General features: G+C 46.7%; 1 protein-coding gene across 11 annotated transcripts in view; it reads right to left on the bottom strand.

The window, feature by feature from the left end:
• The window catches only part of EHMT1 (euchromatic histone lysine methyltransferase 1), a 277,594-nt gene that overhangs the window by 63,468 nt on the left and 189,803 nt on the right, over positions 1-24,323 (bottom strand). For 9 of the 11 annotated variants that reach the window (XR_010322901.1, XM_064290816.1, XM_064290815.1 and 6 more), the window contains exons 9-11: positions 18,778-18,909; positions 14,763-14,908; positions 2,501-2,644 (exon numbers count right to left, since the gene is read on the bottom strand). Coding sequence is in view for 10 of the 11 variants with exons in the window: in XM_064290816.1 (XP_064146886.1) it covers positions 2,501-2,644; positions 14,763-14,908; positions 18,778-18,909 (422 nt within the window). In the remaining variant the exon portion in view is untranslated. The remainder of the gene's footprint in view (positions 1-2,500; positions 2,645-14,762; positions 14,909-18,777; positions 18,910-24,323) is intronic. The other 2 variants (XM_064290822.1, XM_064290821.1) reach the window with 1 other exon arrangement.

The raw sequence follows: 24,323 nt of genomic DNA, 5'->3' as shown, positions 1-24,323 counted from the left end.
GTTAAAGAGGATTAGGGTGGGGTGCAACACCCTTACTCAGGTCACAGCCCTGAACTGATGTAAAGAGGAGCTTCCCTGGGGCATGGCCTGCGTCACCTTGGACCTGGGCCCCTGTCCTGAGAAGCTCCTAAACCAGAGGAAGACTGGTAACAATGACCTTCTCCAAGAACCAACAGAGAAAGAAAGCCTTCCCCAGGAGTGGGAGCCCTGAACTCAGACTTTTAGCCTCCTAGACTGTAAGAACATAAACTTCCATTTGTTAAAGTCATCCACTTGTGGTATTTCTGTTACAGCAGCACTAGATTAACTATGATCAAAAACCCAAACCAAACCTGTTGCCGTCGCAACAACTCCGACTCATGGCAACCCTACAGGGCACAGCAGAACTGCCCTATGGAGTTTCCAAGGAGTGGCTGGTGGATTCAAACTGCTGACCTTTTGGTTAGGAGCGCAATGCTTAACCAGGTCTCCAGATAACTAAGACAGCCTCACAAAAGAATGGACACAGCGCATGAAGGAACAACTAGCAAAAGGAAGAGCACAGAAGGGCCACCAACAGCATGGGCAGAGGCCCAAGGGGAGCCTTCTAGACACCAAAGAAATGCACACAGAGCAGAGAATAACCCTCTAGTTGTCACACCAGCAGAGGTCAGAGCTAGGAGATGCCCACAGTGACAGAGGGGAGAAGACATCTGCTCTGCGACACGGCTGGTGGGACACAGAGAGACAATCCCTCCCTTGAAGGTGACCTGGACGCGGCTTCTAACAATGGCTACTATGGAGACAACGGAACCAGGGACCCCGAGGGTCTTGAGGACATCGTTGCAGAATTATTTACGACAGGAAATCTCAGTCTTCATGACAAGAGGATCCCGCAGTGGAAAGCCACCTCCTACAGACACTCCCTAACATGGCCTGGATTTCGGACAAGGCTAACGGATTCTCCTAATGCAGTTGGGCGAGCCAACACACTGGCAACACCCTCGCCTGTGCTCCTCCAGCTCCCGGGGGGCTGGACAACCTGGCCAGCGTGCTCCTCCAGCTCCCGGGGAAGGGGCTGGACACCCTGGCCAGCGTGCTCCTCCAGCTCCCGGGGAAGGGGCTGGACACCCTGGCCAGCGTGCTCCTCCAGCTCCCGGGGAAGGGGCTGGACACCCTGGCCAGCGTGCTCCTCCAGCTCCCGGGGAAGGGGCTGGACATCCTGGCCAGCGTGCTCCTCCAGCTCCCGGGGAAGGGGCTGGACATCCTGGCCAGCGTGCTCCTCCAGCTCCCGGGGGGCTGGACACCCTGGCCAGCGTGCTCCTCCAGCTCCCGGGGAAGGGGCTGGACACCCTGGCCAGCGTGCTCTTCCAGCTCCCGCGGGGGCTGGACACCCTGGCCAGCGTGCTCTTCTAGCTTCCGCGGGGGCTGGACACCCTGGCCAGCGTGCTCCTCTAGCTTCCGGGGAGGCTGGACACCCTGGCCAGTGCGCTCCTCCAGCTCCCGGGGGGGCTGGACATCCTGGCCAGGGAGCCAGCGGCCTCTCTGTTTAGCCCATGACCCCTCTGGCCTCAGGCTGCCAATCACCACCCCCGGCCGAACTCCACGGTCACCTGCCCCTACCAACATAGGCTGAGGGTCACACCATGGGCTGGGCATTGTCTGAGCACAGAGCCAAGACACAGTGCATTAAGAGGCCTGTCTGGCCCACCCTCTCACTCTGTAAATGCCTTTGTGACCTCAAGCCTCCGTCCCTCTGACTGCCATCAACATGGTCCATACCACAAAGATGTGTCGCATGCCATGTCTCTCCAGAAAGCACCTGTATCGCAGAAAGGAGGGGTCAACACCCACTGTGAAGCCTGTGCTGAGGACCATGGCGGAGCTGAAGGAAGAAGAGGGAGGGGCAGAGGTGTGGGGGAGGCTCAGACCAGACACACAATTTGTTGGACAGAGAGCTACAGGACTCAAGAAAAAAGCTGAGACAGGTCCAGAGCTAGGATGCCCAGAGTTACCCCACTCACTGAGATGGTGAAGTTGGGGAAAGTCCATGTGGGGATGGGGGGCAACGGCAACGGCACCAGGTCAATCAAGATGGAGGGAGGGGGGGGCACACAGAACATGCTTATCTGATAAATGTGTCCTGAGGCTGGCTTCGGGGAGGCAGACACTGGGCAACAGCATGGGCAGAGGCCCAAGGGGAGCCAGCCAAGCACAGCTGGGACGTGGCAGGGGCCAGGACCCCCACGGGAGGCGCAACCAGGATGCACAGCATCCAGGAGTCAGTGCCCAGAGATTACGGCTCCTAAGAAAGTTGGCAGGACATGCCTGTGGGAGAGAGCCGGCTGGGTCAACAGGGCCCGCAGAGCAGAATTGGGATTACAGCTGCCCAGGTCAGCGGGGCCCACGTAGCGCAGCTGGCCCAGAGAGAGCCGCATGATGTGAGGAGGCAGGAGGCACAGCCTCAGAGAAAGACCGTGGAGGGGCAACAGACACAAGGAGTCCTATGGCGCAGACTTACCGCCGTGCAGAAGTAGCCGCAGCCCGGGCAGCACTGGTGCTTCACCATCCGCGCCCTGTGGTCCTCGCACAGCACCAGGAGCGGCACTCTGTTGGATGGGCGCATCAGCTCAAATTTGGCCACGCTATTGGTGCACCGGCCCAGCTGTAGACAGACAGACATAGGCTTCAGTGACAAAGCGTGAGGGAGGCCACCCATCTATCCACTAGGCACCAAGGGGCCAGGCCTTGCACAGTGCTAGCACACAGCAGGCGCTTAGCACACGTCTGCTGACTAAGCTGACAAGCGTGAGTGAGCGGCTCCTCCAATCCAACAAGGTCAGAACTCGAGGGAGAACGAGACAGGCCTGCCCACCGACTGGTCCAATGATTAGTCAAAGCACATCCTGTGTCACAGGAGCAACAGTGCCTGCGTGAGTACTGTAAAGAGGAGCAGGCTGTTAACACAGGGAGAAACTGAGGAAAATGTCACAGTGACTTGATATTTGGGCTGGATATCGAAGAAAAGTGGGTGCACTTGGCCAAGGCTGGGCTTGGCCAAGGAGGACAAACCAGGCCAAAGAACATCACAGGCCAGAATTGGGGACGGTGGCAGGGTGAGTCTGTCAAGCCCCATGTAGCAGGGCGGCTGTAACCACCATACATGGAGGTCACGGCTGAGACTCAAGTGAGAGGCACAGTGCCTTGAGGGCCTGATGAGGCCAAGGGCCAGTAGACCATGATCTGAGGGTGCAAGCAAAAGGCTACCCTGGGAGGGAAGAGACCCCTGGACATACCGCTCTATGCGTACCCCTGGCGAAGGGCTGCCTGTTTACTATGTATAGCTCTCCTACAAACAATAAGGAAGGATAATAAGCCAATAGCAGAAAAAACAATTCACCAGAGAAGGAATGCAAATACCCAAAAACAAATGACAAAAGGTCTAAACGTCCTGGTAATGAAGGAAATGGGCAATAAGAAGCCTGCGCTGGCCCTTCCATTTTGCAACCCAGCCTGCAGGCTCCGGGGAGAGAGCCATCTGACGCTACTGGCTTTGTCCAAACTTCCTGTCAAGCAATTTGGAAATACAAGCTTGCAAATGCATGTTCTTCTCCAAAAACCCCATCTGAAGATCTAAATGAACAAGCACACAAAGACATGTCCACAAAAGTCCTCCAGCAGAGAACTGGCTGAACAACACCCACTAAAGTCCATGCTCCAGCAGGAACAGCTTAGGTCAGCTGAGTCTGAAAGGGCTGTTATTGGCCGATGAGACAACTGAGCATCCAAAGGATGAAAACATTTTGGGGAAGATAGTAGCCACCTCAGCAGTCTACTGGAATCTCCACATAAAAACAGACAGGACCAACGTTCACCGGTGGTTACCAGGGATGGGGGTGAGGAGGTAATCACTCTCTAGATAGGAGACGCTTGTTATTATGGCGTGATGGGAGACGTTAACATCAAATGAGGGTGAGGTGTGCACAGCTTGACCAAAATAAACAATGCCACTAAGATGTACACAAGAAAAAACCACCTTGTGGTAATAGCTACTGCATGTACAATTTCCCAACAAGAGCAACAACCAAAAATATGTACATGCGCATATATACGCATGTGTGTAAGCAAAACAAAAAAACAGAGCACCTAGAGAGCAAAACCAAAACCCACGGGCAACATTACAACAAACCCAGGTGACTACCACAACCACAAGACAGAAGTGAGCAGAGAAACCACCGTGAGCCATGAAACTTGCATGCCCTGGAGTCTGTGCAGGACGAGAAGGCAGGGAAGTAGCGTCTATGGGCCCCAGACCAGGAGAACCCAAACTACCACGAGGGGGTCACCGGGGAAGACTGAGGGAAGACAGAGCTCAGCTGACCCTGGAGAGGTGCTACTCACTCCAGTGCCGCATGGGTCAGGGCTGCAGTAAATGCTGGTGGCCCTGCTGAGGCCCAGACTCCAGGAGCCCTCAAGCTGACTCATCAGGACCCCCTCAAGTGCAGGGTTTGGGAATGGAAAAGCCGTGGAAGCTGAGTCAAATTGAGCCAGACGGGGACAAAAGAAATGAGGAAAAAGAGAAGCTCTTGCCCAGTGGCCCTTAAAATCTTTGGCTTCAGGATCCTTTAACTCTCTTAAAAGTTACTGGGGATCCCAAAGAGCTTCTGTTTATGTGGGTTATACGTAGCAGCATTTATAATATCAGAAATTGAAACAGAGAAAACTGTGAAATATTAGTTTATTTACAAATAACCATAAACCCATCATGTTAACATATTTCAATTTAAAAAATAACTGTTCTCCAAAGCAAAAAAATTTTAAAGAGAGCCACTGTTTTATATTACTTGCAATAGTCTAATATCTGGTTTTAAAAAAGACAGCTGGGTTCTCATATTTGTTCTGTGTTAAGAGCAGATTAACTGTGGGTATTAGATATTGCTCAGGTAATTACTGCTGTTCTTTGACACAAAACTCAACAAGCGGAAGCTTCCTAAAGATTAGCTGCAGTGTGGAACCTCAAACCACACTGAAAACTTCCGGATCCCCGTTACATTAAGGCCCATGGGTCTAGGACCCTGAATGACCTCCTACCAGTGCATGATTCCTTAACAGTGGAGATCACGGCTCACAGAGCATCACAGACCTTTCAAAGACAAGGTGAGGTGAGGGAGGGAAAAAGCACATGATTTTGGAAGAGTTATGAAAATAGCTTTGACCTGTAGACCCCAGGGAAGAGTCTCGGGGATCTCCAGGGGTGCTTAAATCACTCCTTACGAACTACTGGGGGAAAGAAACAGAACCGAGAAAGTGAGCCACCATATTTTCATCGCTACACAAAACAGAAAAGGGAGCTCTGTGAAGTTGGAACAACCTGCCTAAAACTATTCCCTAATAAAAATGAGCAAGAGGATTGGAATGAAGTAAAATTTCATACAAAAAGTCCTAAGGAAGATAAAGAAGAGTCATCTCTCTACAGACATGAACTCATACCAGAAACACGTGCACACAACAGAACTATAACCTGCTGTTCCCAAAGAATCTAAAAGATATTAAGAAGATGATACAAGAAATCAAAGAACAACGTAAGTGAGAAACAGAAAAACTCAGAAACGAGGTGACAGAACTCAGGAAAGAATCAGAAATAAAAGAGTTGTTGGGGTTTAAAGCCTAAATACTTGAAGAGAAGTAAGAAGGTGAAAAATAAGAAAATTTTAAAAGTCCAAAGGAAATTACAAAGATTCAAACAAAAGATAAAGATACTGAAGATACAGGCAAAGTCCATCACACAAATATGAATTCCTGAAGAAGAAAATCAAAGGAAGGAAATAAAACACTAAAAGCTAACATTTGAAAAAATATCGCAGAAATTTTAGGAAAAAAAATTGACACTATATAGTGAAGAAAAAAACACGTTAAGCATCCAGAAAAAAAGAACACGTAACTTATAAGCAAAACTAACTTTCAAGCATAAAAAAACCTGTTGCCTTAGTGTCAATTTTGACTCACAGTGACCCCACAGGGCAGGGTAGAACTACCCCAAAGGGTTTCCAAGAAGTGGCTGGGGGATTCAAACTGCTGACCGTTTTGGTCAGCAGCCGAGCAATTAACCACCGAGCCACCAGGGCTCCTTCGAGCATAAAGGGAAGAGGCAAACCGTCATCAACATGCAAGAACTCAGGGAGTACTATTCCCGTGAGCCCTTCCTGAGGAAGCTACTAGAGCCCACGAACTCATTCTAACCTGCTGCCTATCTTTATAAAACAGAAGTTTTACTGGGACACACCAGTGTTCATTCAGCTACTTCTGGGGCAGAGCTGACTAGCTGCGACAAAGACTGCCTGGTCCACAAAACCAAGATTTACTACCTGACCTCTGCTTCCCATGTTCTAGAAGATGAGCTTGAGACAACCAAAAATGACTACAGGACAGGAGGTAAGCATTAAGCGCACAGTTACCTATAAAACTAACACTAAATGAGGGCTCAGACAGAGAGAAGAGTCCCTGGGTGGTGCAAACGCTTGGACATTCAACTACTAGTCAAAAGGCTGGTAGTTCAAACACGCTCAGAAGCGCCTCGGAAGACAGGCCCGGCGATCTGCATCCGAAAGGCCACAGCCTTGAGGACCCTACAGAGCAGTTCTACCCTGCACACATGGGATCACCGTGAGTCGAAGTCAACTTGACAATAGCAAAGAGCGAGTGAGTGTAATATGTAATAACTTTACGCTCTGAAAATGCAAATACAGCACAGTGATTTTTAATTTGGGAGATGCAGAGACCATATAGAAAAAATGTTAATATTTTCCATAAAGATACTATGGTAACGTGAACGTTGTTGCTCTGAAATATTGGTGTGCCATACGAGATAAAACATATTAATATCTAAGGGATACTCTACTAATTCTACCATGTCCCGTGACCTTGAAAACCAGGATTCTCAACATAGAAGAAAGGAGACACATTTAATGCAGTTGCGGGTAAGAACTGGAGGTATGGATACAAAATCAGGAGGTATTTTATCAAACGCACACACACGCACACAACCCTATGCGTATACGTCCCCTAGCTCTCTCCACTGGCTGATCCAGCACACACACACACACACACACACACACGCACACACATAACCCTATGCGTATACGTCCCCTAGCTCTCTCCACTGGCTGATCCAGCAGCAACCACCATTCATATGATCCAAATGACGGTCTTAAAATAAAATTTCTGAGAAAAAGGTGCGCTTCATAGAAAACAGATGGTCCCAGGGCAGAGAACGTACAAGGTGAGTGAAGAGTACCTAACCCACAGAAGAGCAAGGAAGCCCAAAAAAGTCCTGTCAAGAGGACTCAGAGCAGGATGAAGGTGTCTCACTGGCCAAAGGTGTGTCAATTCAACCTCCAATAACAACAGTAACATAAAAAATTAAAATGCATCATATATGCTCAAATGTTGTTAGTGTTAGGTGCTTGGATTCAGTTCCAACTCACAGCCACCCTATGTACAACAGAATGGAACACTGCCCTGTCCTGCGCCATCCTCACAATCATTGTTATGTTTGAGCCCATTGTTGCAGCCACTGTCAGTCCAACTCATTGAGGGTCTTCCTCTTTTTTGTTAAACCTCTACCTTACAAGCTTGATGTCCTTCTCCAGGGACTGGTTCTTCCCGAAAACATGTCCAAAGTACATGAGACAAAGTCTCACCATCCTCACTTCCAAGGAGCACTTAGGCTGTACTTCTAAGACAGACTTGTTCGTTCTTCTGACAGTCCATGGTATATTCAATATTCTTTGCCAACACCATAATTCACAGGCATCGATTCTTCGGTCTTCTTTATTCACTGTTCAGCTTTCACAGGGGTATAAGGCACCTGAAAACACCATGGCTTCGGTCAGGCACATCTTAGTATTCAAAGTGACATCTTTGCTTTTTAACACCTTAAAGAGATCTTTTGCAGTAGATTTGCCCAACACAATACGTCCTTAGATTTCCTGAATGCTGCTTCCGTGAGTGTTGATTCTGGATCCAAGTAAAATGAAGTCTATGGCAACTTCTATACTTTCTCTGTTTATCGTGATGTTGCTCATTGGTCCAGTTGTGAGGATTTTTGTTTTCTTGATGTTGAGGTGCGACCCATACTGAAGGCTGTACTTTGATCTTCATCACTTTCAACAAGCAGGATTGTGTCATCTGCATATCGCAGGTTGTTAAAGAGTCTTTCACCAATCCTGATGCCACATTCTTCTTCATAAAATCCAGCTCCTCAGATTATTTGCTCAGCAAACAGACTGAATAAATATGGTGCAAGGATGCAACCCTGACACATACCTTCCTTGATTTTAAACCATGCAGTATCCCCTTGTTCTGTTCCAGCAACTGCCTCTTGGTCTATGTGCAGGTTCCACAGGAACACAATGAAGTGTTCTGGAATTCCCGTTCTTTCCAATTTTATCCATAATCTGTTGTGATCCATACAGTCAAATGCCTTTGCACAGTCAATAAGACACAGGTAAACATCTTCCTGGCATTCTCTGCTTTCAGACAAGATCCATCTAACATCAGCAGTGATAGTCTTCATTCCATGTCCTCTTCTGAATCCAGCTTGAATTTCCTGCAGCACCTTGTTGATGCACTGCTGCAACCACTGTTGGATGATTTAAAAAAAAATTAACTTGCATGTGATATTAATGGTATTGTTCGGTCAATTTCTGAATTCTGTTCACTCACCCTTCTCTGGAATGGGCATGTATATGGATCTCTTCCAGTTGGTTGGCCAGGTAGCCGTCTTCCAAATTCCTTGGTAGAGACAAGTGAACACCTCCAACACTGTATCCATTTGTTGAAACATCTCAGTTTATATTCTGTCAGTTTCTGGAGCCTTGTTTTTCGCCAGTGCCTTCAGTGCAGCTTGGACTTCCTTCAATACCATCAGTTCTTGATCACATGCTACCTCTTGAAATGGCTGGACATCAATCAGTTCTTTTTGGGTACAGTGACCGTGTGTATTCCTTAAACCTGCTTTTGATGCTGCCTTCATCATTCAATATTTTGCCCACAGAATCCTTCAAAATTACAAGTACAGGCTTGAATATTTTCTTCAGTTCTTTCAGCTTGAGAAATGTCAAATGTGTTCTTCCATTCTGGATTTCTAACTCCAGGTCTTTGTGCATTTCATTAAAATATTTTGTCTTCTCGGGGTGCCCTTTGAAATCTTTTGTTCAGCTCTTTTACTTCATCATTTCCTCCCTTCTGTTTCAGCTACTCTATGCTCAAGAGCAAGTTTCAGAGTCTCTCTTCTGACATTCATTTTGGTCTTTTCTTATATTCCTGTCATTTTAATGGCCTTTTGCTTTCTTCATGTATGATGTCCTTGAGATATCTTTCCACAACTCATCTGGTCTTCAGTCATTCGTGTTCAACACAATAAATATATTCCTGAGATAGTCTCCAAATCCTGGTGGGACATACTTAAGGCCGTATTTTGGCTCTTGCGGACTTGTTTTAATTTTCGTCAGCCTCAACATGAACTTGCATATGAGCAATTGATGGTCTGTTCTGCAGTTGGCCCCTGGCCTTGTTCTGACTGATGATATTAAGCTTTTCCACGGTCTCTTTCCACAGATGTAGTCAATTTGACACCTGTATTTTCCATCCAGTGAGGTCTAAGTATATAGTTCTGTTTGCATTGTTGAAAAAAAAAGCATTTGCAATGAAGAAGTTGCTGGTCTTGCAAAATTCTATCATGTGATCCCCAGCCTCATTTCTAACACCAAGGCCATATTTTCCAACTAGTAGTCCTTCGTTTTCAGCTTTTGCATTCCAATCACCAGTAATTATCAATGTGCCCCGATTGTATGTTTGATCAATTTCAGACTGCAGAAGTCGGTAAAAATCTTTAATTTATTCATCTTTGGCCTTAGTGGTTGGTGCATAAATTTGAGAAATATTCATATTAACTAGTGTTCTTTGTAGGAGTATGGATATTATCCCATCACTGACAGTACTATACTTCAGGAAAGATCCTGAAATGTTCTTTTTGACAATGAATGCAATGCCATTCCTCTTCAATTTACCATTCCCGGTACAGCAGACCGTATAACTGCTGATCAAAATGGCCAATACCAGTCCATCTCACCTCCCTAATGCCTAGGATATTGATCCTTATGCATTCCATTTCATTTTTGGCAACTTCCAATTTTCCTAAACTCGTGCTTCGTACATTCCACATTTCAATTATTCATGGTTATTTTCAGCTGTTTCTTCTCATTTTGAGTCATGAAACATCAGCAAATGAAGGTCTCAAAAGCTTGACTCCATCCACATCATTAAGGCTGACTCTACTTTGAGTATAGCCATTGCTGATGTCAGATGGATCCTGGCTGAAACCAGAGAACGGCAGAAAGATGTTTACCTGTGTTTTACTGACTATGCAAAGGCATTTGGCTATGTGGATCATAAAAAATTATGTATAAAATTGAGAAGAATGGGAATTTCAGAACACTTAATTGTGCTCATGAGGAACCTGTACATAGATCAAGAGGCAGTTGTTCGAGCAGAACAAGGGGATAATGTGTGGTTTAAAGTCAGGAAAGGTGCGTGTCAGGGTTGTATTTTTTCACCATACCTATTCAATCTGTATGCTGAGCAAACAATCTGAGAAGCTGGACTATAGGAAGAAGAATGGGGCATCAGGATTGGTGGACGAACCATTAACAACCTGCGTTACGCAAATGACGCAACCTTGCTTAATGAAAGTTGACGAGGACTTGAAGCACTTACTAATGAAGATCAAAGACCACAGCCTTCAGTATGGATTGCACCTCAACATAAAGAAAACAAAAATCCTCACCACTGGACCAATGAGAAACAATGTGATAAACAGGGAAAAGATCGAAGTCGTCGAGGATTTCATTTTACTTGGATCCACAATCAACAGCGATGGAAGCAGTAGTCAAGAAATCAAAAGACGCACTACATTGGGCAAATCTGCTACCAAAGACCTCTTTAAAGTGTTGAAAAGCAAAGATGTCACCTTGAAGACTAAGGTGCTCCTGACCCAAGCCATGGTATTTTCAATCGCATCACATGTATGTGAAAGCTGGACAAGAATAAGGAAAACAGAAAAAGAACTGATGCCTTTGAATTGTGATGTTGGCGAGGAATACTGAATATACATACCATGGACTGCCAAAAGAACGAACAAATCTGTCTTGGAAAGAGTACAGCCTGAATGCTCCTTAGAAGTAAGGATGGGAAGACTATGTCTTACATACTTTGGACATGTTGTCAAGAGAGATCAGTCCCTAGAGAAGGACATCATGCATGGTAAAGTACAGGGTCAACAAAAAAGACTAAGACCCTCAACAAGATGGACTGACACAGTGGATGTAACAATGGGTTCAAGCATAACAATGACTGTGGGCATGGCACAGGACTGGGCAGTGTTTTGTTCTGTTGTACAAAGGGTCGCTATGAGTCAGAACCAACTCGAAGGCACCTAACAATAACAACTACTTTGAGGAGGCAGCTCTTTCCGCAGTCATTTTTTGAATGCCTTCCGACATGAGGAGTTCATCTTCCAGCACTGTATCAGACGCCGTTCCGCTGCTATTCATAAGGATTTTACTGGTGGGTTTTTTCAGAAGTAGACTGCTAGGTTCTTCTTCCTAGTCTGTCTTAGTTGGAAGCTCTGCTGGAACCTGTCCACCAAGGGTAATCCTGCTAGTATTGAAATACCAGTGGCAAAGCTTCCAATATCACAGCAACACAGAAACCAACACCGTATGAGAAACTGACAGTTGCTTAAATACATGAGTTCAAAATGATATTTTAAAACAAAAAATTGGTCAGCTTCAGAAGATGAGAGAAAACCAATTCAGTACCTGGTACTGGTAAACAGACTCAAAACATCTATCTTGTCTTTCCTCCATGAATGTACACCAAGTAATGAAATGGAAGTTGAGTAGGAAATGTCTTCATAAAATCATTTCAACTAGTAAATGAAAAGTAAAGAACAGCACTGCAAGATCCCCACGTTGAAGCATACAATGAGTTAATAACTATAGGCATCAATGGCTGCTAACATGGCAACAGAGACCAAAAGCAGTTATTACGTGCCGCTTGCTAAACATCCTCTACAGTCTTGAAAACTGGCTTGAGCTAGGTCTGATCTGGCCCCCGTGTCAGGCTGCGAATCTGCGGAAGTACAGAGGCACACGCTGTACCGTATCAGGAGCGTGAGATCCAGAGCCCAGGCTGTGGGAGCCTCTGGGGTCCAGATGGCCTGGCTCTTCCAGAGAGACTGAAAAGAGGGGGATGGAGGGCCCATGAAAGTGCGGGAAGAATGGGTAGCAGTGTCTGAGGGATACACATATGGAGGGTAAAACTATCTGAGAACAAAGTCTGAACAGTGGTTACTTGTAGGGGAGAATGGGGGGCTGACTCAGAAGAAACACATGGGCGGGGCTCTGAGGAGGGAGGCCAGGTTCTCTTTCTTGACCTTGATGGTGATTACCGGAGTGATCACCTTAGATTAACTCATTCAACCACATACTTGTCCTGTATGGTTTTCTGGATTCATGCACTTCATTTTGCAAGGAAAAAAAACACACACTGAATACAGCAAAGGCCATGAGTTCCTAAGGATGCTAAAAGAAAGGAGCGAGCGGGGGGAGATAAAAGACAGAAAAAGCACACAGAAACAAAAAGCACACTCGCTGGATACCACTGGCAGATTTTAGGGCACCAACTCTTACTCTGAACGTGGTAATTAAAGAGAGAGAACTAATTACTTACACTGCCTGTGCAATATGAAACGTATTTCAGGGGCATAAAAGAGCCTAGCTGACGAGGGACAGTTCTTCCACACCAGCTGGTGATGCAGAATGGACGAGAGAACTGTAAAGTCGCCATCCTGCAACTTCAAATGAAAGAACGGACTCAGGCAGTGGTCCCTGAGGGACTCTAGCACCATCAGGGAAAGGCTTACAAGATCTCACCAAAGTCCCTCGTTCAGGAGAGCACCGCTGCTCCTGCCACAATGCAGGGGGCTGAAGCGCCACCTCTAACGCATTCCTGCCACAATTAAATAAAGTATAACCAAACACTAAATATCTGAGCCTACTTAAGTCTGTAGATCTAACTTTCAGGCTACAGGAAATGAGGAGAAAACAACACACGAAAGCTGGAGATCAATCCAGAGCCTGGGCCACTCTATAGTTAATTTAGTTTCTTCAAGAGCACAGAAAAGGAGAAGAGGGTGGCAGGGAAAATGTTCTTGATTAAGAAATTACATAAGAAAACGTTCTCTTTTTCCCTAAGGAGAGAGACATACTAAGACGTTTAGTGTAAAAATGGAACTTGCTCAGAAGCCAAGGGCAAAAGGGAGACACATGCAAACACTGGTTCACGATCGGCTCAAAGATAAGTAGTCAGTTCAGAAGGCTAACTGTGTTCTCTACTTTGTCATGAAGAAAAGCTCTTTTAAAATTCAGCACAAAAGGGTGAAGGGGGCCTGTGAAGAGGCCAAGTGTGAGAGTGAGAACGTGTGGCATTATGCAGTATTTCAGAGGCAGGGACGGCTGGCCCCTCCCTGCAGAGGTGAAGGCCGCTCACTCGGAGTGCCCAGCTGGTCAGGGCAGAACCAGCACAAGCTTCGGCCTCCTATTCTGGGCAAGCCCGTGGGTCCTGGAAATGTAAAGATGCGGGCATTAAATCCATCAAGGAAATGGACATGTAGAGTGAGGCATGGGCTGCAGCACACCCAGTGTTCACACAGGCGCACGTGAAGGATGAGAGCAGATCCTCCCATGCGGCCCAGCACTGCAGGTCAGCAGACAGAGCAGTCAGCATAGCGGCAGATGGGCAGTGCAGCGCCCAGCCTCTCTGTTCTCATGTGACTAGAGATGATACATGGAAGTACCACATAATTCTAAAACTTACAGCTAAGACCCAGTCACAGACCACCAGATGGCTCAGAAGGCCCAAGATCAGAAATCTTGCTAGAATGGCAGCCACATAAATCGATCAAGAAGGTGCCTAATAACCTCGTCTCCAGCAAAGGCTAGGCCAGAGGGCAGACTAGGTGCATGGCTCCCCTCAGCGCCTCACCCCAACAAGCCCTGACACGTACCTTCAGGCAGCCACGCTACTGCCCAGCAGCCCAAAGGGCTGGAAGAGCTAGGAATAATTCAAGAAATGCCCAGAGATGGCAGCCCTTCCGTCACTTTCCCTCCCCTCCATGGAAGAGAAGCCAGAAGGAGCCACAAGGGAGGGAGCCATGACTGAGTCTCCCTAGACGCCACAGCCACAAGGGGCTCAAGAAAGCCTCTGCGAAGCCTGGGGTGAAGGGAAGTTGGCAGAGAAAGTCACCACAGCCCACAGAGTGGAGGCTGGGCATTCACCTGGTGGGAGGGGCCACTGACTGTGGGCCGAGCCAGGCACCACCAGGTCCTGGGCAGCAACTCACCCTGGCTTGTTCTAACCACCTCTGACTTCACAGCAAGGAAGGAGGCCTTCATGTGATCATAGATGGGAGTGAAATGAGACCCCAGAGCCACACTATTCAAACACAGTTTGTAGGATATCCTTTCTGCAGGCTTCCTCTCCAGGGTGATTTCACAGCCAGTATATGCTCGTGGTTTCTGGAGCATCTACCCAGGTCCCTGGTCACGTAACATGAGTGATCTTGTTGGGAGGAAGGGGCTACACTATCTGAAGACTGGAGGAAAGGGTGCTTTCCACGCACTGCCAGTTGGGGCTGTTCATAGGAAGGCGAACCTGCTCACCTCGTGGTCCACGCTCTCAGTGGCCATGCACTGGCTGTTGGCCAGGGTGGTGATCTCTCGGCTCTTCGGGGTTTCCATCCGGCAGCTGCACAGAGGTACTTCCTGGAGGCCATCCGCGTCTGCCGCTCCAGGACCGTTGGCCAGCCCTGCAATGCACACAGACAGGCGTCAGCACCGCCTGGAACAGATGACGGGGCCAGGAAGGACATCCCTGCATCAGACCCACAACGCTGAGCCTCAGGTTGGCCCAGAGGCAGCCATCACTTGGTCCTCATGGCAACCTCACCGGAAGAGATTCGCACAAATGGTGCAGTGAGCCTGTAGAGGACCCCACCCCTGCGCAGTCCTGGGAGGGGACCCGATCCCACCACTCTGGCTAATGGCCCTCTTGCTATTTCCAAAAAACCACTCATCAATTCATACTCCTAGGACTGAGGACGTAAGCGCTGAGAGAGGGAACGTACTTCACCAATACCTTCTAAATCTCCTGGTTTTCAGAGAAAAAACATTCCCCATATGCAGAAACCTCATTCTCCTCAAACAGTTTTGGAATCGCAGTGACAAAAAGACCTACCTTAACAATGGTTATTTACTATCTACAGGGTTAGTCACCACTGGGGAAAGAGCACACAAACTAGCTGAAAATACTAATTAACGCAACAGCACCGGAAACACAGGGCCGCTCCCGTTCTCGGTGACGCCTAGGCAGACAGTGACGACCAGTCTAGGTCCTCCCCTCCTGGTCTGGCTGAGATGGCAACGTCACCTCAGATTCAACCCAACAGATCTAAGATCAAAGATGAGGAGCGGCACAAACACAGGCAGCTGCTGATCAGCTCAGGCCCAAACTCTTGACTTCAACCCAGAGCGTGGTTGTCCGCCCACTGACCCCTCCTCAGCAGGTACTTCTCCCCTCAGAGGGTCTATCCCAGCAGAGAGGCACCCCGGGTCTCTCGCCTCAGAAGGGAACTCCAAGTCCCCTCTGTCAGCGGGGCACACCGGGTCTATCCCAGCAGAGAAGCACCTCAGGTCTCTTGCCTCAGAAGGGAACTCCAAGTCTCCTCAATCAGTGGGACACACCGGGTCTATCCCAGCAGAGGGGCACAACAGGTCTATGCCAGCAGAAGCACCCCAGGTCTCTTCCCTCAGAAGGGAACTCCAAGTCTCCTCTATCAGCGGGGCACACCGGGTCTATCCCAGAGAAGCACCCCAGGTCTCTCGCCTCAGAAGGGAACTCCAAGTCCCCTTTGTCAGCAGGGCACACCGGGTCTATCCCAGCAGAGAAGCACCTCGGGTCTTTCGCCTCAGAAGGAACTCCAAGGCTCTTCAATCAGTGGGGCACACCAGGTCTATCCCAGGAGAGAAGCACCCCGGGTCTCTTCCCTCAGAAGGGAACTCCAAGTCTCCTCTATCAGTGGGGCACACCGGGTCTATCCCAGCAGAGAAGCACCCCGGGTCTCTTGCCTCAGAAGGGAACTCCAAGTCTCCTCTGTCAGCGGGGCACACCAGGTCTCCCCCTTCAGAGGAGCATCCCGGGTTGATTCCATCAGAAGGGCATCCTGGGTCTCTCCCATGAGAGGGGCACGCTGGGTCTTTCCTGTCCAGGCTCTCAGGAGTTTGAAGCCAGCAATGAGAGGCCTGAATACAGCTGAGTGAAGTGGCCTGTTTCTTTACCTGACCAAGCGTTCTCTCAGGCAACAGCAAGGTTGAACAGGTGAGCCTCAGTTTATAAAATGCTATTTCTCTAAAGTGGCTCTCACCACTTGGGCCTCACTTGTACCACTTTAAAAAAAAAAAATGGAATATAAAAATTTAAAGGTGGGAGGGTCCTTGAATGCCATCTCATTCAGTCTTCTGTTGTTCAACTAAAAGGACAAAGGAGGCTTGCTGGAGGCCAGGAAGCTGAGTCAGCAGACAGAGGTGCTTGCTGACACCCTGCTGCCTCTAAACCAAACCACCGTGGGCACAGCTAAGACATCAACGTGGTAAGCCGAAGTATTATTTCCTCTTTACAGCCAAATCTGTAACATTCTAAGGCCTACAAATCTAAAAGCAAATTTAGGAAAATAAAGCACAGGGTGTTAAGCCTCATCTGGAAGGAAGCAGGACACAACAACACCTGGGACTTCATGACATTGGAGAAGGGCTGCCACTGCATCTGGTACAAGATGAAGAAGGAACTGCGGCTTCTGTTAACAGGCAGGTCTAATATTTACATCTCAACAAGATGTAACTTCCTAAACTAAGTATAAGAATCAAACCCCTCTAGTGTTTAAAACTCTGAGAAGCTAGGTACCTAAAGAACGGTTTGTTAAATCCCTATAAAAAAAAAACCAAACCCATTGCTGTCAAGTGGATTCCTACTAATAGCAACCCTATAGGACAGAGAAGAGCTGCCCCATAGGGTTTCCCAGGAGTGGCTAGAGGATTTGAACTGTCGACCTTGTAGTTAGCAGCTGTAGCACTTAACCACTGACCCACCAGGGTTTCCTATACTTGCCCACAAACCACACCTGCAAAATCAATGTGGAATATAAGTAATTACAGGACTTTACATTTTCCCCACACATATGTACCTCAAGTAGATTTTCCAAAATAATGAGCTATTTTTCACTGATATAAATTGTTTTAAAAAGAGAGAAAAGTGCGAGGGATCTTTAACAAGCCCCAGCAGTGCAAACCGATCTCACACTTGTTACACACCCAGCCTTCCAGGCTCAGAGATTCCCGGCCTGGGCTGCTGACACACCAGGGCTTTAAAGGTCCAAACCAGTATTAAGCACAGATTTTATTCTATTACAGAGTATGTCTGAGAACTATTAGTCCAACATTAAACTCAAAACCAAACCCACTGCCACTGAGTCGGTTCCGACTCACAGCAGCCCCACAGGGTTTCCAAGGCTGTAGATCTCTACTGAAGCAGACTGCCACATCCTTCTCCCACAGAGCCGCTGGTGGTTCTGAACTGCTGACGTTTGGGTTAGCAGTCAATCACTTTGTAATTACTGCACCACCATGAACATTTCATACTTCAGACAACTAAAATTAGAATCAGAAAGCCCCATTATCCAAAATTATGTCACCCGTTTGTACCCCGAAACACCACCAAGCAGAGAGCCCCTCCCCACGGGATCCCTCATTGGAATGTCCACGGCTGATGGGGTGCTGGGGAGGTGGGGGACACACGAAGCAATGAGGACATTCAAAGACATTACCACAACCACAATCAGATCTTACAGGAGATGCTCGCTACTTTATTCTTCACCAAAATCTTTTCAAGTGACCTGAGGAGTCTCCATAATTTCTATTTCTTCACTGGACTATTGTGAGTGACAAGGCAAAAATATTTTTTATCATATTCATTCAGTCCCCTGTCAGAGGAGCACGTAATCAATTTCCTATCAACATCCACCAGGGGGCTATCCTCCCAACACAGAGAAGGATGCCAGGCTGACAAAGAACCAAGATGGTGCCCCCACGTCACAGGCTGTCCCCAGGCTACCAACGAGCTCACTCCCTGCGTCTTTAAGTCGGATCTGGAGGTAAGTCGGACAGGTGCACACGGCTCTTCTTTAGCCTGACTTTGTGGAAGAAAAGGCTTGAAGCCTTTTCAGTGATTTAAAAGTTGCACAGGTAGCAAGTGAAGGTGGTTGTGAAGATGACTTCTTTTGAGTTGATGTTGGTTCAACGCCTGGTGGCACATTGGTTAAAGTGCTCAGCTGCCAACCAAAAGGTCAGCAGTTCAAACCCACCAGCTGTTCCGTGGAAAGATGTGGCAGTCTGCTTCCATAAAGATTTACAGCCTTGGAAGCCCTGTGGGCAGCTCTACTCTGTCCTATCGAGTTACTAGGAGTCAAAACCAACCGGACAGCAACGGTTTGGTTTGGTTAGAGGTTGGCTCAATCTTTTCAAAATGAGGGCAAATTTACATAACATTAAAGGGCAAATACAAGTTGTCAGTTTAAGTCAGACATTCGTAACCTGGGGACTGCCTGTATTTCAGAACCGTGGTCACCTTCTACTTGTGAGGACAGGATCCCTTTGACACGCAGGTCCAGAGAATCCAGGGGAACTTCCATGTACCCCATGCTGTCTCCAGGGGCAGTCTGCTCTGTACTTCCTGAAGATGATTTAGACGTCTCAGAACCTGCATTCAGAATGCACACGGTAAGACACTGCACGCCCCAAGAGCCAGGAGAGCAGTCACAAAGGCCGCGGGCACAGGAAATTCCAATTACGCACTCCGGAAAACAGACTGAGATACACGGCTATCTGACTCATCACACTGTTGCTGTCATTTTCTGTCTTGTGTATCATTTTGCTAATTCTCCATTTCTACGTAATAATCATGGGGGGAGGGTAGCGGACATGTAGATGCATCCTCTCCTAACGGTACCAGCTGGACAAGCTGATCAAATAATCAAGGAAATGGATAAAAACATGGTACTCATATGCTTTGTGAACATTATTTTTAAAGTAAAGCAGAAATCTCTGACTTGCAGATTTGAAAAGCCAGCTATCAGCGAGAAGGACCACTCTCCCATTCACGTGTCTGCACCATGGCCCACTAAAGGGAGGGTGGACTGGAGGAAGGGCCTGGCCTGTCGCATACGGTGCTGATGAAGTCTGTGATGGAGGGCAAAAAGCCATGCGTGTAAATAAGGCCATCCACTGATTTAGAAGCTTATGAACTAAAAAGCTGCAAAGACTTCAGGTACCGCCTCCCTCTACCCACTGAAGGAAAAGTACTCTGCAGCAGCAGGCCAGCCTGTCCACACTCCCCCAAAGGGCAGAAAAAGGGCTGAGTCTCCTACTTGAGTATTTATAAGTGTGAGAGCATGTCACTGAAGAAGCCGTTAAGTGTGCATTTTGCAGAGGAAAATTGCTAAAAACAAATGGCAAATACCTATATTTCACTTCTAAGCATTGACACCAGTATTATTTCACAGCCAGAAATAAATGAACCATGATAAGCATGTGTGGCACCAAAAGCCTGTCAGTCTATGCTACATTCTGCACCTAGATCTCAGACAGGACAGTCAGCCACCTTTGAGAAATCATCATCATCAGCTGGGAGAGCACAATGAGCCTTTATGCAATTTTAAACACTCTAAACATAGAAAGAAAATTCAAAATCCCATTCGATAAACATTTAAGCACGCAGTTTACACTTTACAGCCAAAGATGACAAAGATGAAATCCCTACCTCAAAAACAATTTTATTATTAGATCTACAAATATTTTTGTCAGCTGACAGTAAAAGCTACAATTTTATGATGTCAACTGATAGTCCTTGAAAAAGAGAAATGGAGAGTAGCTGAAGAGCAAGTGAGGGTCACAGATAGGCACATGGGCCTGGATGGGTCACCCACCCGACACTGCCAACGGCATCCCCAGAGTCTGAACACAGGACCACTGGTCACTAACCCTCGCATCCACTACATTTCAGGGAAGGTTTCCTCCCCTGTGTCCATTTTCACAAAGTTACTGGTAGATCATGGCATCTAGATGAACTGCTAAAATAAGTTTCCAAAAGAAAAAACTGCAACACTGGTATAAGAGTAAGCAAGTACACAAATAGAACAGAGTGCAGAGAGAAAGAATCCCACACATATTGCTGAAATGATCGCCAAAAAGGCCCCAAGGTGGTTCAGTGGGGAGAAGAAAGAACCGCACACCCATATGCGCACACAAATGAACTCAGAGACCTACCTCACAGGACACAAAATGTTCAGAGACCTGTAAGGGCTACTGTAAAACCTCAGGAAAAAACATGGGACAAAATCTTTGCGACCTGGGTTAGTTAAAGATTTCTTAGATGGGGCTCAAAAAGCATGAAGTCATTAAAAAAATATGATACACTTCAACAAAACCTTTAAAACTTTTGCTTTCTTAAAACACTATTCAGAAAAAGAAAAGGCAACCCACAGAGTAGGTACAAATATCTGCAAAACATGTCTAATAATCGACTATATAAGGAATTTACAACTCAATGAGAAGACAAACAACCTGATTAAAAATGACAAAAGATACAACAATACACTTCACAAAAGACATACAAACCCAGCAATTCCACTCCTGGGTATATACCCAAAAGACATACAAACCCAGCAACTCCACCCCTGGGTATATACCCAAAAGACATACAAACCCAGCAACTCCACTCCTGGGTATATACCCAAAAGACATACACACCCAGCAATTCCACTCCTGGGTATATACCCAAAAGACATACAAACCCAGCAACTCCACCCCTGGGTATATACCCAGAAGACATACAAACCCAGCAACTCCACCCCTGGGTATATACCCAGAAGACATACAAACCCAGCAATTCCACTCCTGGGTATATACCCAAAAGACATACAAACCCAGCAACTCCACTCCTGGGTATATACCCAGAAGACATACAAACCCAGCAACTCCACTCCTGGGTATATACCCAAAAGACATACAAACCCAGCAACTCCACTCCTGGGTATATACCCAAAAGACATACAAACCCAGCAACTCCACTCCTGGGTATATACCCAAAAGACATACAAACCCAGCAACTCCACTCCTGGGTATATACCCAAAAGACATACAAACCCAGCAACTCCACCCCTGGGTATATACCCAGAAGACATACAAACCCAGCAACTCCACCCCTGGGTATATACCCAGAAGACATACAAACCCAGCAATTCCACTCCTGGGTATATACCCAAAAGACATACAAACCCAGCAACTCCACTCCTGGGTATATACCCAGAAGACATACAAACCCAGCAACTCCACCCCTGGGTATATACCCAAAAGACATACAAACCCAGCAATTCCACTCCTGGGTATATACCCAGAAGACATACAAACCCAGCAATTCCACTCCTGGGTATATACCCAAAAGACATACAAACCCAGCAACTCCACTCCTGGGTATATACCCAAAAGACATACAAACCCAGCAACTCCACTCCTGGGTATATACCCAAAAGACATACAAACCCAGCAACTCCACTCCTGGGCATATACCCAAAAGATATACAAACCCCGCAATTCCACTCCTGGGTATATACCCAAAAGACATACAAACCCAGCAACTCCACTCCTGGGTATATACCCAGAAGACATACAAACCCAGCAACTCCACTCCTGGGTATATACCCAGAAGACATACAAACCCAGCAATTCCACTCCTGGGTATATACCCAGAAGACATACAAACCCAGCAATTCCACTCCTGGGTATATACCCAGAAGACATACAAACCCAGCAATTCCACTCCTGGGTATATACCCAAAAGACATACAAACCCAGCAACTCCACTCCTGGGTATATACCCAAAAGACTTACAAACCCAGCAACTCCACTCCTGGGTATATACCCAAAAGACATACAAACCCAGCAACTCCACTCCTGGGTATATACCCAAAAGACGTACAAACCCAGCAACTCCACTCCTGGGTATATACCCAAAAGACGTACAAACCCAGCAATTCCACTCCTGGGTATATACCCAAAAGACATACAAACCCAGCAACTCCACCCCTGGGTATATACCCAAAAGACATACAAACCCAGCAACTCCACTCCTGGGTATATACCCAAAAGACATACAAACCCAGCAACTCCACTCCTGGGTATATACCCAAAAGACATACAAACCCAGCAATTCCACTCCTGGGTATATACCCAAAAGACATACAAACCCAGCAATTCCACTCCTGGGTATATACCCAAAAGACATACAAACCGAGCAACTCCACTCCTGGGTATATACCCAAAAGACATACAAACCCAGCAACTCCACTCCTGGATATATACCCAAAAGACATACAAACCCAGCAATTCCACTCCTGGGTATATACTCAAAAGACATACAAACCCAGCAATTCCACTCCTGGGTATATACCCAAAAGACATACAAACCCAGCAACTCCACTCCTGGGTATATACCCAAAAGACATACAAACCCAGCAACTCCACCCCTGGGTATATACCCAAAAGACATACAAACCCAGCAACTCCACTCCTGGGTATATACCCAAAAGACATACAAACCCAGCAACTCCACTCCTGGGTATATACCCAAAAGACATACAAACCCAGCAATTCCACTCCTGGGTATATACCCAAAAGACATACAAACCCAGCAATTCCACTCCTGGGTATATACCCAAAAGACATACAAACCCAGCAACTCCACTCCTGGGTATATACCCAAAAGACATACAAACCCAGCAACTCCACTCCTGGATATATACCCAAAAGACATACAAACCCAGCAATTCCACTCCTGGGTATATACCCAAAAGACATACAAACCCAGCAATTCCACTCCTAGGTATATACCCAAAAGTCTTGAAAGCACAGTCTCAAACAGATGCTTGTACATCAATGCTCACTGCAGCACTATTCAAAACAGCCAAAAGGCTGTGTTATGGATTGAACTGTGTCCCCCAAAAATGTGTGTTGTAATTCCTAACCTCTATGCCTGGGGTTATAATCCCATTTGGGAATGGGCTATCTTTGTTACGTTAAGGAGACAGGATTAGTGTGAAGTGTATCTTGAGTCAACCTCTTTTGAGATATAAAAGAGATTAAAGCAAAGCTAGCAAGGAGAGATGGGTTAACAGAGATGCCAAGACACATGCAGGATCCCAAGGAACGAGGAAGCAGAAGCTAAAGAGACAAGGACCTTACCCCAGAGCCCATAGAGCCAGCACACTGAATTCTGACTTCTAGCCTCGCAAACTGTGAGAAAATAAATTTCTATTTGTCAAAGTCATCCACTTGTGGTATTTCTGTGATAGAAGGGCTCCACAGTTAAGACAGAATTCGGTACCAGGAGTAGGATGCTGCTATAACACACAGCGAAAAGGTGGAGGAGGCTTTAGAACTGGGTAATTGCTGGAGCCTGGAAGAGTTTCAAAGGGCCTCAGAGCAAAAGTCTACATTCCCTTCAAGAGACTGTTCACAGAACTATGTATGTCAAAGGCAATTATGATGAGGGCTCAGAAGGAAGCGAGGAGAGCTGCAGAGAAATTCTCCACTGTCTTAGAGAATACACATGGAACCAGCAACACAGTGTTGCTAAAAATGTAGACGTTAAATGTGCTTCTGGGGAGGCTTTAAAAGAAAATGATGAACACGTGACTGGACGATGGGGGGTGGGGGTGCCTTTTATGCCATGGCAAAGAACGTGTCTGAATTCTGTTCAAATGTTTGCTGAAAGGTAGAACTTGTAAGTGATGAGCTTAGATACCTGGATGAGGAGATTTCTAAGCAAGGTCATAAGGGGCTGCGTGGTTACTCCTTCCCACTTATACTAAAATGCGAGAGGAAAGAGATGGACCTAAAAATAAACTATGCTTAAACTCAGAAAAATGAGATTAAATATTCAGTTCACCACAAAAGAGACTAAGAATCCTACTCATCAAAGTAAAATACAAGAAAAAAATAAAGACTCAGCAAAAACAAAATCAACAACAATTAAGAGGAAAAGGCACTAAATAAACTACTCAGCACAAAAAATTAAGTGGGAAAAAAAACTGATAACACACAAAGACATCAAAATGA

The sequence above is a fragment of the Loxodonta africana genome, chromosome 9 (genome assembly GCF_030014295.1).
Source record: "Loxodonta africana isolate mLoxAfr1 chromosome 9, mLoxAfr1.hap2, whole genome shotgun sequence".
Classification (NCBI taxonomy): domain Eukaryota; kingdom Metazoa; phylum Chordata; class Mammalia; order Proboscidea; family Elephantidae; genus Loxodonta; species Loxodonta africana.
Note: the sequence above shows the minus strand (reverse complement) of the source record. Positions and strands in the feature narration are given on the sequence as shown.